The 19,934-nt window shown below is 44.2% G+C and overlaps 2 protein-coding genes across 5 annotated transcripts in view; one reads left to right on the plus strand and one right to left on the minus strand.

Annotated features, from left to right (window-relative positions):
- Positions 1-6,045: 6,045 nt before the first annotated feature.
- LOC134739778 (atherin-like) lies at positions 6,046-13,518 on the minus strand. The gene is made up of 2 exons (XM_063666919.1): positions 10,065-13,518; positions 6,046-8,267 (listed from the first exon to the last, which is right to left on the minus strand). Exon 2 carries the CDS (start codon positions 6,910-6,912, stop codon positions 6,046-6,048), a length of 867 nt encoding a protein of 288 aa, XP_063522989.1. The 5' UTR covers positions 6,913-8,267; positions 10,065-13,518.
- KCTD20 (potassium channel tetramerization domain containing 20) overlaps positions 6,348-19,934 on the plus strand; it is a 47,161-nt gene continuing 33,574 nt past the window's right edge. Inside the window, exon 1 of one of the 4 annotated variants that reach the window (XM_054490435.2) lies at positions 6,348-6,503. The gene's annotated coding sequence lies outside the window, so the exon portion shown is untranslated. The remainder of the gene's footprint in view (positions 6,504-19,934) is intronic. The other 3 variants (XM_054490437.2, XM_063666169.1, XM_054490439.2) reach the window with 3 other exon arrangements.

Raw genomic sequence — 19,934 nt, forward strand, 5'->3', positions numbered from 1 at the left:
AGGCTGGAGTGCAGTGGTGCAATCTCAGCTCACTGCAAGCTCTACCTTCCGGGTTCACGCCATTCTCCTGCCTCAGCCTCCCAAGTAGCTGGGACTACAGGCGCCCACCACCATGCCTGGCTAATTTTTTGTATTTTTAGTAGAGACGGGGTTTCTCCATGTTAGCCAGGATGGTCTCGATCTCCTGACCTCGTGATCTGCCCGCCTCGGCCCCCCAAAGTGCTGGGATTACAGGCGTGAGCCACCGCACCCGGCCAATGCTTCCTTTTTTCTTCTTTTCCTTTTTTTTTTTTTTTTGAGAGTCTTGCTCTGTCGTCCAGGCTGGAGTGCAGTGGCGCTATCTCGGCTCACTGCAACCTCCACCTCCCGGGTTCAAGTGATTCTCCTGCCTCAACCTCCTGAGTAGCTGGGATTACAGGAACCTGCCACCACGCCCAGCTAATTTTTGTATTTTTAGTAGAGATGGGGTTTCACCATGTTGATCAGGCTGGTCTCGAACTCCTGACCTCAGGTGATCCACCTGCTTCGGCCTCCCAAATTGCTGGGATTACAGGGGTGAGCCACCGACCCCAGCCTATTAATGCTTTCTTATAAATGAGGCATGTGTGTATCTTTTGTTGGAGTTTCAGTTGCTTTTGACCTTCCACTATTAACAATTTACCAGAATAATAAATTCTTTGTAAAATAATTTCACTTATTTTGCTAGTAATGTAGATTTGGGAATAATCTATTCTTTACCAGATCCCAATAGAATAAAACATATAATGACAAAGAGTAATTTGGATATTTTACTGACTTTATATTTTGGCAATGTTTCATGCCTCATTTGCCTGACAATTCATTGGATTAGTGCAACACCATGGTTTTTTGTTGTTGTTGTTGTTCTTTGTTGTTGTTTTTTGTTTTTTGAGACTGAGTCTCGCTCTGTCGCCCAGGCTGGAGTGCAGTGGCGTGATCTTGGCTCACTGCAAGCTCCGCCTCCTGGGTTCACACCATTCTCCCGCCTCAGCCTCCTGAGTACTGGGACTACAGGTGCCTGCCACCACGCCCGGCTAATTTTTTGTATTTTTAGTAGAGATGGGGTTTCACCGTGTTAGCCGGGATGGTCTCGATCTCCTGACCTCGTGATCTGCCTGCCTCGACCTCCCAAAGTACTGGGGTTACAGGCATGAGCCACTGCACCTGGCAGGATTAGTGCAACACCATGTTTTAATGCAGTAAGTTCAGACTTACTTTTCCAAGTATGTTGAGCCCTGCTTATTTTCTGTATTTTCATGCTTGAGTTAATAAATTGCAAAGTTTCCCCTTTTGTTTGCTTTGTTCTCCTTTATATACCATTTGTTGGAGGTTCTCTGTTTTTAAAGAGAGGGGGATGAAAAGTAAATTATCCCCTTGGGCTTGCGAAATAAAGTTTACCTATCTACTAAATATCTCATAGCTTTCTGTGGTGGCTCGGTGGGTTACTGGAACCTTTTTTTTTTTTTTGAGATGGAGTCTCGCTATCGCCCAGGTTGGAGCAGTGGTGCGATCCTGGCTCACTGCAACCTCCGCCTCCTGGGTTCAAGCGATTATCCTGCCTCAGCCTCTCCAGTAGCTGGGATTACAGGCTCACCACCGCGCCCAGCTAATTTTTTGTATTTTTAGTAGAGACGGAGTTTCACCATGTTGGCCAGGCTGGTCTCAAACTGCCGACCTCAGGTGATCCACCCACCTTGGCCTCCCTAAGTACTGGGATTACAGGCGTGAGCCACAGCATCCGGCCTATTTTCTTTTTCAAATGCAGTTTATTTAAAACTCATATAAGGTGGCTGGGAGTGGTGGCTCACGCCTGTAATCCCAGCACTTTGGGAGGCGGAGGTGGGTGGATCATCTGAGGTCAGGAGTTGGAGAAGAGCCTGGCCAACCTGGTGAAACCCCGTCTCCACTAAAAATAAAAAAAAATAGCTGGGCACAGTGGCGCATGCCTGTAATCCCAGTTACTTGGGAGGCTGAGGTAGGAGAATCGCTTGAACCCGGGAGGTGGAGGTTGCAGTGAACAGAGATCATGCCATTGCACTCCAGCCTGGGCGACAGAGGGAGACTCCGTCTCAAAACACCACCACCACCACCCATATAAGGCTGGAAAAAAAAAAAAAAAAACTTCTAAGCATTCTCAGTATTAGGTTCAAGAATGAGACTTGTGTGTTCATAAACAAGAGGTCATGTGAGCTGCCAGAGCCGGTACAGGGGATAGGAAGGCCAGAACCTGTTTGTAAACCATTAACAGGAATAACAAGAGATAAACATTATCAGTTTTCGCCCAGCCTCCGCCGAAACCCAGCGTAACACATTTCCACATTTCCTGACTCCCATATCTTGAATCCCCACAGGACTCTGAGACCAGCCTGGGCAATATAGTGAGACTTCCTCTCTACAAATTAAAAAATTAGCTTGGCGTGGTGGCCTGCACCTGTAGTACTAGCTACTCAGGAGGCTGAGGTGGGAGGATCACTTGAGCCCAGGAGGTTGAGGTTGCAGTGAGCCATGATCCCACCACTGCACTCCAGCCTGAGTAACAGGGCAAGACTCTGTCTCAGAAAACAAAAGAAAACGAACATTTAGCAAATTTAATTACTTTGAGAGAGACAGTTCAAAATCTAGGGATTTTTGGTTTGTTTTTACATTTACTACATAAGATTAGTCGGTAGAAATGAGAATTAGCTTTTTGTATGACAATTTACAATAGCTATTATTTTAAAAATATTTTTATTCTTAAGAGTCAACCTTGGCCGGGTGCGGTGGCTTGCGCCTGTAATCCCAGCACTTTGGGAGGCCGAGGCGGGTGGATCATGAGGTCAGGAGATCGAGACCATCCTGGCTAACATGGTGAAACCCCGTCTCTACTAAAAATACAAAAAATTAGCCGGGCGCAGTGGTGGGGGCCCGTAGTCCCAGCTACTCGGGAGGCTGAGGCAGGAGAATGGCGTGAACCGGGGAGGGGGAGCTTGCAGCGAGCTGAGATCGCGCCACTGCACTCTAGCCTGGGCAACAGAGCGAGACTCCGTCTCAAAAAAAAAAAAAAAAAAAAAAAGAGTCAACCTTAAGTTAGTTGTTTGGAATTGTCACTACTTAGTATATGGCGAACAAGAACTTTGGAATTAGATGACCTGAGTTCTCAGCCCACAAGCACCTCGTTAGTAGTTTAATGACCTTAAACACTTCACATGTTCATGTCTTGATTTCCTCATTTGTAAATATGAGTAATAAAATCTATCTCCTATGGTTATTAAGAAGCCTAAATGATATAAAATGTTGGGATGAGTGCTTTGTAATTTTACTGGTAGTAGATGCTGTTTAAGGAGACTTAAATAATTCAGCAAATCGGATGAACTATATTGCCATTATGTCAACTGAAAACTCCAAGTCTGCCAATTTGACATCAGAAAGGGTTTCAGTAGGGGGCCCAGTGGCTCATGCCTGTAACCCCAGCACTTTGGGAGGCCAAACTGGGAGGATTGCTTGAGCCTAGGACTCCCCCTTCCCACCCTATCTCTACAAAAAATTTTTAAAAATTAGCTGGGTGTGGCTGGGCGCGGTGGCTCACGCCTGTAGTCCCAGCACTTTGGGAGGCCAAGATGGGCAGATCATCCTCGCTAATAGGGTGAAACCCTGTCTCTACTAAAAATACAAAAAATTAGCCAGGCGTGGTGGCGGGCACCTGTAGTCCCAGCTATTCGGGAGGCTGACGCAGGAGAATGGCATGAACCCGAGAGGCAGAGCTTGCAGTGAGCCGAGATGGCGCCCCTGTACTCCAGCCTGGGCGACAGAGCGAGACTCCATCTCAAAAAAAAAAAAAAAAAATTAGCTGGGTGTGGTGGTTCATGACTGTAGTCCCAGCTATCTTGGAGCTTGAGATGGGAGGATCACCTGAGTCCAGAAGGTTGAGGCTGCAGTGAGTGGTGATCACCCAGCCTGAGCAACAAAGGGAGACACTGTCTCAAAAAAAAAAAAAAAGAAGGTTTTGGTTTCAGATACAAATACATCTCAGAGACTCGGGGTCTTGAGATACCTATATTAAATTAGAAATAAAATGATAAAAATCAACAAACACCTATGCTTTCTGTGAATATACATTTCTCATATCCCATCTCCTTGATGTCCGCCCAAAAAAGTACCCAGTCTGATATGCTGTTCATTATATGAAATTTTAGCCAAAAGTTGAACCATTAACTATTAATTAAAAGTCACACTTATTTATTTTGGATGATGGATAATGAGTGTTTATTATATCTTTCTGTATGCTTTAATTTCCAAAATGAAAGTGTTTAAAAAAAAATAATAAGACCCAGTAGTTAGCCTGATTCTCCAAACTTCAGGCCAGATTTTTGTATACCACAAATCTGCAGCCAGTGCAGTGGCTCATGCCTGTAATCCCCAAACTTAGGGAGGCAGAAGCAGGAGGATAGCTTGAGCCTAGGAGCTCAAGACCTGCCTGGGCAACAGAATAAGAACTCCATTCTCCACAAAAAGAAAAAAAAAAAAAGAAAGACAATATACAAATCTACGGGAAGGAATCTTTCCAGAAAGGAAGAATTTGTTTCAAGAACTGTTTTGCAGGAATATCAGAAGGGTTATTTTTCTTTGACTCAAAGGCTGTAACACTGTACTTTATAAAAATGGAAATAAAGGCATTAGTTTGAACAATCCTCTATACTGCTACTGTTGTAAAGTGTGGAGCCTATAACTCACTCACATTGGTTTATAGCCATGTGTTTACCAAATCTTTTTTCATATTCCTTTTCTCCAGGCACACAGGAATTTATATCTCACAGTCTTCTTAGAGTCAGTCAGGTTGAGCCTGGTGACTAGTTCAGGACAGCGAAACGTCAGCAGAAGTGAAAAGGCCACTCACTTCTGGCAGAGGCAAAGGAGGGCCCTTACAGGATTCTCCAATCTAGCTCTTCTGCCAGCCCGGAAGTGCTGGGAGGGCAGAGCCAGAGACGCGAGCAGCAGGGAAGCTGAGTCACCATGGGGACGTGAGACTGACTTACAGATGACGAGTGCAGCCTCACAGCCTAGCCCATGTTGAGATAAACACAATACAGTCCTGCATACTTTATAGTCATAAACGAGGGAGAATAGAAATGGAAAATGATCCTCTAGGCCTCTAAGACCAAATTATAATGAAAAAATGTATGTCTTTAGTTTTGAAAATTAAAGTTTTTGACCCTGATAAAACAAGTTTGCTATACAAGTATCCGTTAACCAGGTGAAACCTACTGAAATGAGTCAAACTATTTTCTTACATTCCTTCAACACCAATTCTAATCGAATTCCAAATTAGTTTTTAGAGAGTCTCTTGTAAGGAAAAGGAAAACCGACTTCGAATTTTAAAAATTGTGCTATTATTAGTTTGTAGAGCTTTCAACAATTTACAAATAGTTTGCATAATCAGTATATTTAATTAGTATATATAGACATATATATATATATATATTTGAGAGGGAACTTCACTGCAACCTCCCAGTTGCCTCCTGGGTTCAAGTGATTCTCCTGCCTCAGCCTCCCAAACAGCTAGGGTTATAGGCGCCCACCACCACGCCCGGCTAATTTTTGTATTTTTAGCAGAGACAGGGTTTCATCATGTTGGCCAGGCTGGTCTGGAATGCCCGACCTCAGGTGATCTGCCCGCCTTGGCCTCCCAAAGTGCAAGAATTACAGGCGTGAGCCACCAAGCCCGGCCTAGTGTAATTTTTAAAAGTACAAAAGCCACTAGAAACCATGACAACAAGAACTTCCTTTTGGGTTTTCCAGCATTTGGTTTATAGGACATGGACCACATATAGATGTTTTTTGAATGTTGAAATATTTTACTCATAACAGTTTTCCCAGTAACTTGCTTCCGGTTGATTTAAAATTTGTAATACAACTTTGTCATAGCAGGTACCTTCACGAAACTCAGTATTTGAGAAAAATGTGGAGTTTTTTCCCCTTTCTTTTGGCCAGAATGTATATCCAGGATAGTGACTTTCGAGCAAATGCGTTTAAGCAACTCCAGTATTCTTACTACGCTACCTCCAACCCCGCTCCACGCATGGGGAGATCAGGGTTCCACATTTTCGGGTAAGCATTAGCCGTCCTGGCGCTGCACGAGCGTATTCTACAATTCCGAAAACTACTAACTTTTCCGTCTGCAACCTTTACTAATTGACAGGGTATGCACAACTCAGAAAAGTGCGCCCGCTGCGTTTGGGTGCAGAGTGGACTGGAGGAAAGGCGACACCCATTTACGGTGCGGCCCCGGGCGGGGACCCCCGACACGGCCTTCCCGGCGTGCCACGCGCGGAGGGGACTCTTAACGTGAAGCGCTGGGTGACTCAGCCGCGTGGCCGCGCGGGCCGGGGCAGGCGGCGCGCGCCGCTGCGGCACAGCCGGTCCCGGCTGCAGCTTCTGGCTGCGCGGCCTGCGCGCGCCTCCCGAGGGGATTCCAGCCCCGAGCGCGACAGCGCGGCGGGGAGCGACGAGTAAGTGGCGGCGCGGTACGGTTTCGGGCGCGAAGACCGGGCAGGGCGAGTGTGGCGGCGGGCGTGGCCCGAGTCTTCCCTTTGTGGCCGAGGGGGCGTCTCCTCCGGACGCGGCGGCGGCTCGGACCCCCGAGTCGAAAGGCCGCGGGGCTGAGCTGGGCGCGAGGAACCTGTGGGCAGCGGCGTGATGGGCTCCTGTTTCCGCGCGGAGGGCAGAGTCTGGTGATCCTGGGGAGGGAGGCGACGCTGCGCCCAGGCGGTGGGCACAGCTGAAGTGTAACTTGACTGCTTGACTGCTTTTTGCAGGCCTCGGGTGGTTCATCCCGCCCGAGAGGAATGGCGAGAACCTGGAGTGTTGACTGGCAAAACATTTGCAGACGCGGTTTTTCTGGCAATTAATTGGCTCCATTAAAAATTAGGTAGTTGGTGGGACTTCCTCCTGAACTCTGGAGCCGAGTGCATTTTGCTCGGTCTTTTCAGCCCTGTTTCCGCGTCTTTCTTCCCTGCCACCCGCAGATTGCCAGCTTTCATCCGTGGCTCTGAGTGCAAAAGAGCTGAGGAAAGCCTTAACCAGAAATTTTCTTTTAAATAAAACTTTTCTTTTTATAGCAGTGTCTTCAGGTTTACAAGCCCAGTTCTGCACTATGAGAAAACTCTTCTATTTTGGAGTTTGTGATTCTTTCTGAAAATTCCTCGGTTGAAGAGATTTATTTTTAAATAAGAATCTAGTGAACAAACTAACATGATAAACAAGGCTGTGAAGGAACTGTTAACCAGCTTATGAAAATATGTCCCAGAGTCCTTAGTTTTGTTCCTGTTCCTGTGCGAGAAGTTGAGGTAGTTTTTTAATGGTCTCCAAAACAAAGTGTTGTAGTAGTGTCTGTCGAATGTGATGAATCCAGTCAGAGGACTTCCGCTCAAGGCCCCCACCTGAAACCCCAATTCCTAGGCCATAGTTCTGAAACAGAAGATTGTTCCTTAGTAATAAGGTTGCAGTACCCTAGCACCTCTTCCATAAATTTGATTCTAGAGATTTGTGATGGGTCCCTGAGTCTGGGATTTAAGCAAGCACCCGCACTCTTGGTCTGTTACTGATGATCCAGGGACCACACGTTGATAAACACCACCTTTAGGCTGGGCTGGGAATTTTAAAAACTGCCCAACAGTCTTAACCCTTTGTCGATGTTTTCCTCCCCTGCCCCAAACCAGTCGTAGGACAAGAAGCCCTGACTCTCCAGAAGCCAATATGAGAAAAGATAGTGCTTTTTTTTGACCCTGACACGGGGTAGGAAATGATTTTCATACATATTCCGATATTGCTCTGGTGGTTTAGAGATAGCCCATTAATCTTTTCCTTCTGAGGGCTGCTTCTAGTATCATCAGAGTTTAATGCCATTAGGCCAAATCTCCTCTGCCCAGCTCACTCAGTCTCCCCACGGAACCAGGGCAGCCAATGCCATATAATTCCCACAGCCTTGACTGTCATATTATCTGGTATGTAGCAGTACTAGTAGCATTATGAGGGCTTTCAGTTCAGCTGGACGTTAATTTAGTCATCAAATATCTGCGTAATGCCTATTTTCCTCAAAGCACTGTAGTAGGCTGTTTTATCAACAGCATTGCGATATAGACACATATTTCTGGCACAGAGTTGCATTCCTCCTTTGAGGTAGAAATGAGGGCTGGATAAACTCCACTGCTGCCAAAAGGTTCTCTTTATTCATCCATAATTCGTTCCTTCCTGTTATTCCATAAATACACGTACTAGTCCAATAATCTCGTTTTCCATAAGAAGTTAAGAAATACATTGGATGAGGTTAGTAGTTAGGTCAGTCTTAAATTCTGTAACAGAAGCCGGGCATGGTGGCTCACGCCTGTAATCCCAGCACTTTGGGAAGCCGAGGCAGATGGATCACCTGAGGTCAGGAGTTTCAGACCAGCCTGGCCAACCTGGTGAAACCCTGTCTCTACTAAAAATACAAAAATAAGCCAGGCATGGTGGTGGGCACCTGTAATCCCAGCTACACGGGAGGCTGAGGCAGGAGAATCACTTGAATCCGGGAGGCAGAGGTTGCAGTGAGCCGAGATCGCGCCATTGTACTCCAGCCTGGGCAACAGAGTGAGACTCCGTCTCAAAAAAAAAAAACAAAAAAAATTCTGTAACAGAGACATCTAGTAACTTTGGTAAGGACAATAATACACGCATTTTTATATTTATTATTCCCCCTTCAAATAGGTGTGTAGAGATGAGGTTAGAATTAGGCCATGTGTTTCTCTGACTTTTTTCCTCTCTTTGGTGTCTGATTTATCTTATTGAATCTTTTTCTGTTGATTTATAAAATGTCATATCTTTCCTTCTGTAGCCCTGAGCTTCCTGATTGTTGTGTCTTCCTCTGGCCTTCAATCTGATCTTCCTGCCCCTCTTTGGCTAAGTGGAGTAAAAAATTGAGGGGAGTTGTTAGAATACCAAATGATTTTTAGTTGGAAGATCCAGAGTCTTAGATATATGAGGCTTAGAGATATAAAGGAGCCTATTACAAATTTATCAAGTGCAATCCTCTCAGATAAAGAATCTGAGAGATGAGATTGCAGAGTGAGGACTTCCGGCTCCTAGCCCAGTGTTCTTCCCACCAAATTAAATGCTTCAAAAGTAGAAAAGGTCCAGAGAAATTGTAAGTAGATGGAGAAAATGGAGAGACTTTCATATGACTACAAAAGCAATATGATCTTATCTGGAAAAATGGAGATTGAAGGAGGATATGATGTAACCATATAAATCATAAAAAGTGGGAGTACTAATCATAAGGAACTCTTTGAAGCTTGAAATAAGTAGTGAAAGGACAAATAAGAGCAAGAGATAGAGCTATCTTGTAAAGCCCAAGAAATTTTATGAACTCAATTTTTTTTTTTTTTTTTTTTTTGAGACAGAGTTTCGCTCTTGTTGCTCAGGCTGGAGTGCAATGGCGTGATCTCGGCTCACTGCAACCTCCGCCTCCCGGGTTCAAGCAGTTCTCCTGCCTCAGCCTCCCGAGTAGCTGGGATTACAGGTGCCCACTACCATGCCCGGCTAATTTTTTGTATTTTTAGTTGGGACGGGGTTTCACCATGTTGGTCAGGCTGGTCTCGAACTCCTGACCTCAGGTGATCTGCCCACCTGGGACTCCCAAAGTGCTGGGATTACAGGTTTGAGCCACCATGCCAGGCCTGAACTCAGTATTTTTAAAAAATATATTAAATAAAGGCTTAGATAACTACTTTGGTGATTTTAAAAATATTTTAAAATTTTAAATGCTTGAGCAATGCCCAGAATCTTTGGAAGTTGTCATCAAGATTATAACTATTGTCCTTACCAAATTTATTAGGTACCTCTGTGATAGAATTTAAGACTGATGGCTGGGTGTGGTGGCTTACGCCTTAATCCCAGCACTTTGGGAGGTCAAGGGGGGAGGATTTCTTCAGCCCAGAAGTTCCAGACCATCCTGGGCAACACAGGGAGACTGTCTGTATTATTTTAAAAATTAAAAAATAAACAAATAATTTAAGACTCATCTAACTACTAACCTCATCCAATGTGATATTTCTTAATGGAAAATGAGATTATTGGGAATAGTACACGTATTTCTGGAATAGTAGGAAGGAAAGAATTACGGATGAAGAAAGAGGGCCTTTTGATGTTTTAGCTTGGAATCCCCAAATTAGACACTGTAGGGTTGATTGCTCTTATATATTCCTGAAAGTAGTAGAAATAAAAATAGTGATGGCTTAATAATTAGTATACGTTCTATACCAGCCACTTACTAAATGGTTTTACATCATTGTCCCATTTAATTATCTCCATTCTATAAAGACTCTAAGACACAAGAGATTAAGTTTGCCCCAAATAATATACCTAATAAGTGGCTGAGCCTGTAGTAGAATAAGTCCATTTGACTTCAAAGCCATTAAAATATATGCTCAAGAGTGTCCTAGTTATATTTCATTGGGAAGTGGTTAAGAATGTGGGTTGTGGAGTCAGTGTTGCCTGGGTTCAAATCCTGACTCCTCCATTTACTAGGTTGGATAAAGTACTTTCTCAGTTTCTGTCTCTGAAATAGACAATAATAGTACCTACCTATCCCAGGATTTTTAGGATTGAGTTAATTCATGTAAAGTTCATAGAACTGTGCCTCACAAACTGTAAGTTTTCAGGAAATGCTGGCCATTAATGTTTTAAAAAATATTTTTAGGCTGGGCAGGGTGGCTGTAATCCCAGCACTTTGAGAGGCTGAGGTGGGTGGATCATTTGAGGCTAGGAGTTTGAGACCATCCTGGCCAACATGGTGAAACCCCCATCTCTACTAAAAATACAGAAAATTAGCTGGGCGTGTTGGCATGCGACTGTAATCCCAGTTACTGGGGAGGCTGAGGCATAAGAATTGCTTGAATCTGGGAGGCAGAGATTTCAGTGAGCCAAGATTGTACCACTGCACTCCAGCCTAGGTGACAGCGAGACTCTGTCTCAAAAAAAAAAAAAAAAATTACAATTTTTGATATACCATTGTGCTTAGAAAGGAAAACATATTTATAATTTATTTCATGGTGGGTGCTGTAGCTCACACCTATAATCCCAGTACTTTGGGAGGCTGATGTGGGCACATCGCTTGAGCCCAGGAGTTCAAGATCAGCCTAAGCAACATGGCACAACTTTGTCTCTACAAAAAATATAAAAATGAGCCAGGTGTGGTGGTGTGCGCCTTTAATCCTAGCTACTCTGGAGGCCAAGGCGGGGGGATCGATTGAACCGAGAAGGTGGAGGTTGCAGTGAGCTGAGATCGTGCCACTGCATTCCAGCCTGGGCGACAGAGCACGATCCTGTCTTCAAAATATATGTGCATATATATATATATATATATTTGAAATACTGAGGTTTTATGATAAGTATAGATATAAAGTAAGCTTTATCTCTGCCCTTACTAAAACAGGAACATTACTAAAATTTTGGAAAGCATTTGAATGTAGTAGAAAGATCCATGATCCAGGTCAGATGATTTGCTTCTAGTTGTCACTGTCACTGCTAGCTCTGTGATTCTAGGTTCAAAATTTCTGTTTTATACAGAAGGTTGTGAGGATCAAATGAACTAACAAATAGGAATGAAATTTGAATTTTATATGCTATACAAATGTAAAATACCATTTTAAAAATTATGGAGGAAAGTTACAATGAATTATTGTTGCATAGATTATTGAAAGTTCAATTTCCTTAGAATAAAACAGGTAGTAACTTACACCTCTATGTGAAGATCACAGTACAGATCTTAAAATTATCTAAGACACCCTCCATGTGTTTGTCTCAAATCTCTTTTTTACAGGGAGAAGGTGAAATTTAATTTTTGTAGTTGTATCTGTGTATTGGTTTGCTAAGGCTGCCAAAGCAAAGGACCACTGTCTGGGTGGTTTGAACAACAGAAATTTATTTTCTCACAATTTTGGAAGCTAGAAGGCCAAGATGGTGTCAGGAGGGTTTGTTTTCTTCTGAGGCCTCTGTTTGACTTGTAGATGGCCATTTTCTTCTCCCTGTGTCTTTGTGTCTGGAATTTATTCCTTCCAGTGGGTTCTTGGTCTCGCTGACTTCAAGAATGAAGCTGCGGAGTCTCACGGTGAGTGTTACAATTCTTAAAGATGCTGTGTCCAGAGTTTGTTCCTTCACATGTTCAGATGTGTCTGGAGTTTCTTCCTTCCAGTGGGTTCATGGTCTTGCTGACTTTAGGAGTGAAGCCGCAGACCTTCTCAGTGAGTTTTACAGCTCTTAAAGGTGGCACGTCTGGAGTTGTTTGTTCCTCCCGGTGGGTTCGTGGTCTTGCTGACTTCAGGAGTGAGGCCGCAGACCTTCGTAGTGAGTGTTACAGCTCATAAAGGTAGTGCGGACCCAAAGAATGAGCAGCAGCAAGACTTATTGTGAGGAGCGAAAGAATCAAGTTTCCACAGTGTGGAAGGGGTTATGAGCAGGCTGCTGCTGCTGGCTCAGGTGGCCAGCATTTAGTCCCTTATTTGGCCCTGTCCATGTCCTGCTGATTGGTCCATTTTACAGAGTGCTGATTGGTCCATTTACAAACCTTTAGCTAGACACAGAGTGCTGATTGGTGCATTTTTACAGAGTGCTGATTGGTGCATTTACAAACCTTTAGCTAGACACAGAGCGCTGATTGATAGACACAGAGCGCTGATTGATGTGTTTTTACATAGTGCCGATTGGTGCGTTTACAATCCTTTAGCTAGACACAGAGTGCTGATTGGTGTGTTTTTACAGAGTGCTGATTGGTGCGTTTACAATCCTTTAGCTAGACACAGAGTGCTGATTGGTGTGTTTTTACAGAGTGCTGATTGGTGCATTTATAATCCTTTAGCTAGACACAGAGCACTGATTGGTGCGTTTACAATCCTTTAGCTAGGCAGAAAAGTTCTCCAATTGCGTTTACAATCCTTTAGGCAGAAAAGTTCTCCAAGTCCCCACTGGACCCAGGAAGTCCAGCTGGCTTCACCTCTCATCTTCACATTGTCATCCCTCTGTTTATGTGTTCTAATCTCTCCATTTTGGGGACTCCAGACATATTGGATTAGGGCCCACCTTAATGACTTCGTTTAAAAGGCACTGTCTCCAAATACAGGCACATTCTGAGGACTAGGGGTTAGGGCTTCACATGTGAATTTTGAGGGAGACACAGTTCAGCCTCGACAATCTGTTTAAGAAGTTATGTGTTGGTGGCCGGGCGCGGTGGCTCACGCCTGTAATCCCAGCACTTTGGGAGGCCGAGGCGGGCGGATCACAAGGTCAGGAGATCGAGACCATCATGGCTAACACGGTGAAACCCCGTCTGTACTAAAAATATAAAAAATTAGCCGGGCGTGGTTGCAGGCGCCTGTAGTCCCAGCTACTTGGGAGGCTGAGGCAGGAGAATGGCGTGAATCCAGGAGGCGGAGCTTGCAGCGAGCCGAGATTGCGCCACTGCACTCCAGCCCCAGTGACAGAGCGAGACTCCGTCTCAAAAAAAAAAAAAAGAAAAGAAGTTATGTATTGGGGCCGGGTGCAATGGCTCCTGCCTGTAATCCCAGCACTTTGGGAGGTGGAGGCAGGTGGATCATCTGAGGTCAGGAGTTTGAGACCAGCCTGGCCAACATGACGAAACCCTGTCTCTACTAAAAATACAAAAATTAGCTGGGCACGGTGGCACGTGCCTGTAATCCCAACTACTTGGGAGGCTGAGGTGGGAGAATCGCTTGAACCTGGGAGGCAGAGGTTGCAGTGAGCTGAGATTGCGCCACAGCACTCCAGCCTGGGTGACAGAGTGAGACTCTGTCTCAAAAAAAAAAGGTTATGTGTTGGGTAATCTGAATGCTCCCTTTCCCTCATCACTATGTCCTACGCCATGAGGCCCAGGCAGCATTCCTTTTCACGTGACTGGCTTTACCTGTTCTTCAGAACCATGCTTACTTTTGTATACCCTAAGAAGCATATTATGCCTCTGCATAAATCATTGTGTTATATTTAAGAGTATCCTGTTAGCCTACTGAATAATGTGCTTGAAAAACTATTCCATACATTAACCTAAATTCCTAATTCATCTATTAAGCTCATTTCTTCTTTAATCTAGATGGAAGAATGTCAAACTATTTTATGTGATAATATATTGTTTTCTGATTAAACTTTAAAAATTTTCTCTTAAACTGTTTCAAGCAGTTTTAAAACTTTATTTTATTTTACTTTTTAAGAGATAAAAGTCTTGCTGTGTTGCCCAGGCTGAAGCATAGTAGCTATTCACAGTCTTGATCCCACTACTGATCAGCACAGGTGTTTTGACTTGCCTGTTTCCAGCCTGGGTCAGTTCTCCCCTCCTTAGGCATCCTGGTGATCCCTGCTCCTGGGAGGTCACCATTGATGCTAAATTTAGTGCACCTGATTGACATAGTGCACTACAGCCCAGAACTTCTGGGCTCAAGTGATCCTCCCACCTCAGCCTCCTAAGTAGCTGGGGCTACAATAGTGTGCCATGGAACCTAGTTACAAGCAGTTTTTAAGAAACCGTTCCAATGATTCCAACGTTTTCTTGAGGAGGTATCTGTTTTTAGAGATATATTTTCATTTTTCCTTATTTTAAAGATAATAACATATTCATTTTAGAGACTTTTAGAATATTCAGTAAGACAATAACTTTTTAAAAGAAAAGTCACGTGATTCTACAGTTAAGGGAGAATAATCTTTTCCATCGTTTTTCTGTGGATACATTTATTGTTTCAACCTGCCTTTTAAAAATCTAATATGTCAATACTATTTCACACTATTTCACACTATTTCAGTTATTTTCTTTTTTGAAATAAGGTCTTGCTCTGTCACCCAGGCTGAAGTGTAGTGGCAAGATTTCAGCTCACTGCAGGTTTGACCTCCGAGCTTAAGCAGTCCTCCCACGTCAGCCTTGCACAAGTAGTTGGGACTACAGGTATGTGCCACCACACCCAGCTAATTTTTTTATTTTTTGTAGAAACGAGGTCTCACTGTGTTGTCCAGTTTTGTGTTGAACTCCTGGGCTCAAGCGATCCTCCTGCCTTGGCCTCCCAAAGTGTTAGGATTACAGGCATAAACTGCTGCACCTGGCCCTATTTTAGTTATTTTCAAACAGATTTCTATTTATTTATTTAGAGACAGAGTCTCACTCTGTCACCCAGGCAGTGCAGTAGTGCAATCTCAGCTCACTGCAACCTCCTCCTCCCGGGTTCAAGTGCTTTTCATGCCTCAACCTCCTGAGTACCTGGAATTACAGGTATGCACCACCATGCCCAGCTAATTTTTGTATTTTTAGTAGAGACAGGGTTTCGCCACATTGACCAGGCTGGTCTCAAATTCCTGACCTCAAGTGATCTGCCCACCTTGGCCTCCCAAAGTGCTGGGATTACAGGTGTGAGTCAATGTGCCTGGCCTATTTTTTTAATTGGTGAATCATATGAATTGATTTTTTGAATGTTAAATCAATCTTTGCCATAATGTATTATCCTTTTTTATGTGGCTGAATTTGATTTTCTCATAATTTGTTTAGGATTTTTGTGATTATGCTCATGAGAAAGTTTGATATAATTTCTTCCTTAAAAGTGTGGGAAAATTTGCTAGTGAAGCCATTTGATTCTGGAAAAGTTTTAATTACCAATTAGATTTCTTTACTAGATATAGGACTTTGCAGATTTTCTAATTTTTCTAAGTCAGTTTCAATAAATTATGGAATATTCATTTCATCTGCAAATTCTAATTTACTGGCATGAGTTGTACAGAATAACTGCTCATCTTTTTAGTCTCATGGGATGTGTAATGATAGTCTTTTTTCATCTGTGATCATTGTAATGTGCATCTTCATTTTCTTTTTTTTTTTTTGAGATGAAGTCTCACTCTGTTGCCCAAGCTGCAGTGCAATGTCGCTATCTTGGCTTACTGCAACCTCCGCCTCCCGAGTTCAAGTGATTCTCCTGCCCCAGCCTCCTGAGTAGCTGGGACTACAGGTGTACACCATGACACCTGGCTAATTTTTGTATTTTTAGTAGAGATGGGGTTTCACTATGTAGGCCAGGCTGGTCTTGAACTCCTGACCTCGTGATCCGCCCGCCTCAGCCTCCCAAAGTGCTGGGATTACAGGCGTGAGCCACCACGCCCGGCCTTATTTTCTTTTTAAAACAACTTCATTGAGAGAGAATTCACATAACATATAATTCACTCATATAAAGTATAGAGTTGAGTGGTTTAGTATATTCAAAGTTGTGCAGACATTACCACCATTATTTCTTTCTTGATCAGTTTTTAGGGCTTATCAGTTTTCTTAGCTTTTTTTTTTTTTCTTTGGATACAGGGTCTCACTCTGTTGCCCTGGCTGGAGTGCAGTGGCGCGATCTTGGTTCACAGCAACCTCCGCCTCCCAGGTTCAAGCGATTCGAGTGCCTCAGCCTCCCAAGTAGCTGGAATTACAGGCACATGCCACTACTGCCCGGCTAATTTTTTTTGTATTGTTAGTAGAGACAGGGTTTCACCATGTTGGCCAGGCTGGTCTTGAACTCCTGACCTCAAATGATCCACCCGCCTTGGCCTCCCAAAGTGCTGGGATTACAGATATGAGCCACCGTGCCCGGCCTCTAATGTATGTTTTAAAGCTATAAATTTTCCTTTATGCCTGGAGTTAGGCTTATTTAACAAGTTCACATATGTTGTATTCATTCGGTTCAAAATATTTTCTCTATTTCATTGTGTTCTGTTTTTGGTCCAAGGTTATTCAGAAGTGTGTTGCTTAATTTTCCAACATTTGAGGATATTTTGTTTTTGTCATTGATTTTTAACTTAATTCCACTGTGTTCAGAGAACATAACTATTCTTTCAATCTTTTGAAATGTATTGAGACTTACTATGTAGCCTGAATGTGGTCAGTTCTGATTAATTTTTCAAGTGTACTTGCAAAAGAATTACTCTGCAATTGGGTGCAAATTTGGTTAATTTATGAATGATGTTATTCAAATCTTCTATATGAGCAGTGGACAAACTACCGCCTGCTGCCTTTTTTGTACACAGAGTTTTATTAGAACACAGCCATGCTTACTTGTTTACGAATTGTCTATGACTGCTTTTGCTCTATAATAGTATGGCCCGCAAGCCCTAAAATATTTACTTGATGGCTCTTTTTTTTTTTTTTTTTGAGATGGAGTCTCGCTCTGTCGCCCAGGCTGGAGTGCAGTGGCGTGATCTCAGCTCACTGCAACCTCCACCTCCCAGGTTCAAGCAATTCTCCTGCCTCAGCCTCCTGAGTAGCTGGGACTACAGGCACACGCCATCACACCCGGCTAATTTTTGTGATTTTAGTAGAGATGGGGTTTCACCATATTGGTCAGGTTTGTCTCGAACTCCTGATTTCAGGTGATACACCCAGCTGGGCCTCCCGAAGTGCTGGGATTACAGGCGTGAGCCACTGTGCCCAGCCTTTTTTTTTTTTCTTATTTGAGTCGGAGTCTTGCTCTGTCCCGCAGGCTGGAGTGCAGTGACGCGATCTCCGCTCACTGCAACCTCCGCCTCCGGGTTCAAGCAGTTCTCCCGCCTCAGTCTCCCAAGTACCTGGGACTACAGGCACCCACCTGCCTGTAGTCACGCCTGACTAATTTTTATATTTCTGTAGAATGGGGTTTTCACCATGTTTTTGGCCAGGCTGGTCTTGAGCTCCTGACCTCAGGTGATCCGCCCATCCTGGCCTCCCAAAGTGCTGGGATTACAGGCATGAGCCACCATGCCCAGCCTACTTTATGGTTCTTTACCAGAAAAGTTTGCCACCCCATTCTACAGTGTTATTTTTAGGCTCCCAATGGAAAACCTGGGGTATTTCACAGGATCCTTCCTCCTCTGCAGACCTATTCCAGTTTTTGTCTTTCCAGCATCTTGACACTGACAAAAGCTCTGCTTAACTTCTCAACTTTTGGGCCGGGCACAGTAGTTTACGCCTGTAATCCCAGCACTTTGGGAGGCTGAGGTGGGCGGATCACCTGAGGTCAGGAGTTTGAGACCAGCCTGGCCAACATAGTGAAACCCTGTCGCTACTAAAAATACAAAAATTAGCTGGGTGTGGTGGCAGGTGTCTGTAGTCCCAGCCACTCAGGAGGCCGAGGCAGGATAATTGCTTGAACCTGAGTGGCAGAGGTTGCAGTGAGCCAAGATCATGCCACTGCACTCCAGCCTGGGCGACAGAGCGAGACTCCGTCTAAAAACAAAAACAGAACAAACAAACAAAAAACTTCTCAACTTTTTAGCTGCTGCTTTCTACTTAGCTTTATAGCCTTTTGGCAGCTGCTTCCAAATTGGCAAATATCTGGAGGAGAAAAGTGGTACAGAGTGTTGGGCTTAACTTATTTGCTTTCTCTATTAGCGTTCCACCAAAGAAGATAGAACCAGTAGTGTGTGTGTGTGTGTGTGTGTGTGTGTGTGTGTGTGTGTGTGTGTGTTCACACACATACATATTAGGCTATTTATTGCAAGGAATTGGTTCACACGATGTTGGGGACTAGCTAGGCAAATCTGAAACCCGTAAGGCAGGTTGCAGCCAGGAGGGGCAGGCGGGAACTCTAGGTAGGAGCAAAAGCTACAGTCTGCAGGCAGAATTTCTTCTTCCTCAGAGAAGTTTGTGTTCTGCCCTTAAAGCAACTGATTGGATCAGGCCCACCCAGATTATCTAGGATAACCTTCCTTACTTAAAGTAAGTAACTATAGACTGTAATTGTATCTACCAAATACCTTGACAGCAACACCTGTATTAGTGTTTGAATAACGGGACTGTAGCCTAGCCAAGTTGATACATAAAATTGACCATCACATTCTCTCTGTAGGAATTCACTTCTTTAGTCTTGGCCACTTTACTAGTTGTCTGATGCCTTCAAACAGATGTTTTTTTTCTGTTTTACTCAGCTTTTCTGAGCGTTCTCCAGTAGGAGGTTTATTCTGGTAGAAACTTGCCCATTGGTAGCAGCAGAAATCCCAGTGTTCTAGAAAATGTTCTGAGGCCAGGTACAGTAGCTCACACCTGTAATCCCAGCACTTTGGGAGGCCAAGGCAGGAGGATTGCTTGAGACCAGCCTGGGCAACATAGCAAGACCCCATCGCTAAAAAATTAGCTTTTTTTTTGAGATGGAGTCTCGCTCTGTCACCCAGGCTGGAGTGCAGTGGCGCAATCTTGGCTCACTGCAACCTCTGCCTCCCAGGTTCAAGCGATTCTTCTGCCTCAGACTCCCAAGTAGCCAGGATTACAGGCGCCCATCACCACATCCAGCTAATTTTTGTATTTTTAGTAGAGACAGGGTTTTGCCATGTTGGCCAGGCTGGTCTCGAACTCCTGACCTTAGGTGATCCGCCCACCTTGGCCTCCCAGAGTGTTGGGATTACAGGCCTGAGCCACCACTCCCAGGCTTTTTTTTTTTTTTTTTTTTAAGAGACGGGATCTTGCTCTTTCATCCATGGTGGCATATAGTGGTGCTATCACAGCTCACTGCAGTTTTGACCTCCTGAGCTCAAATGACCTTCCTGCCTCAGCCTCCTGAGTAGCTGAGACTACAAGTGTGCACAACCATGCCTGGAAAAAAGAGATGGTAAAGAGCCTGTGGAGCCTGTAGCCCACTCCTGAGTAGCTGGGACTACAGGTGTGCAAAACCACATCTGGAAAAAAGAGATGGTAAAGAGATGGGGGTCTTGGTGTGTTGTCCAGGCTAGTCTCATGCAATCCTCCTCTCATGCAAACCTTGACCTCTCAAGTAGCTGGGACTACAGGCATATGCCACCATGCCTGGCTAATTTTTTTGTATTTCTTTTTGTGGAGATGGGGTTTTGCCATGTGGCCCAGCCTGGTACTCCTGGTCTCAAGTGATCCACCTGCCTCGGCCTCCCGAAGTGCTCGG

The sequence above is a fragment of the Pongo pygmaeus genome, chromosome 5 (genome assembly GCF_028885625.2).
Source record: "Pongo pygmaeus isolate AG05252 chromosome 5, NHGRI_mPonPyg2-v2.0_pri, whole genome shotgun sequence".
Classification (NCBI taxonomy): Eukaryota; Metazoa; Chordata; class Mammalia; order Primates; family Hominidae; genus Pongo; species Pongo pygmaeus.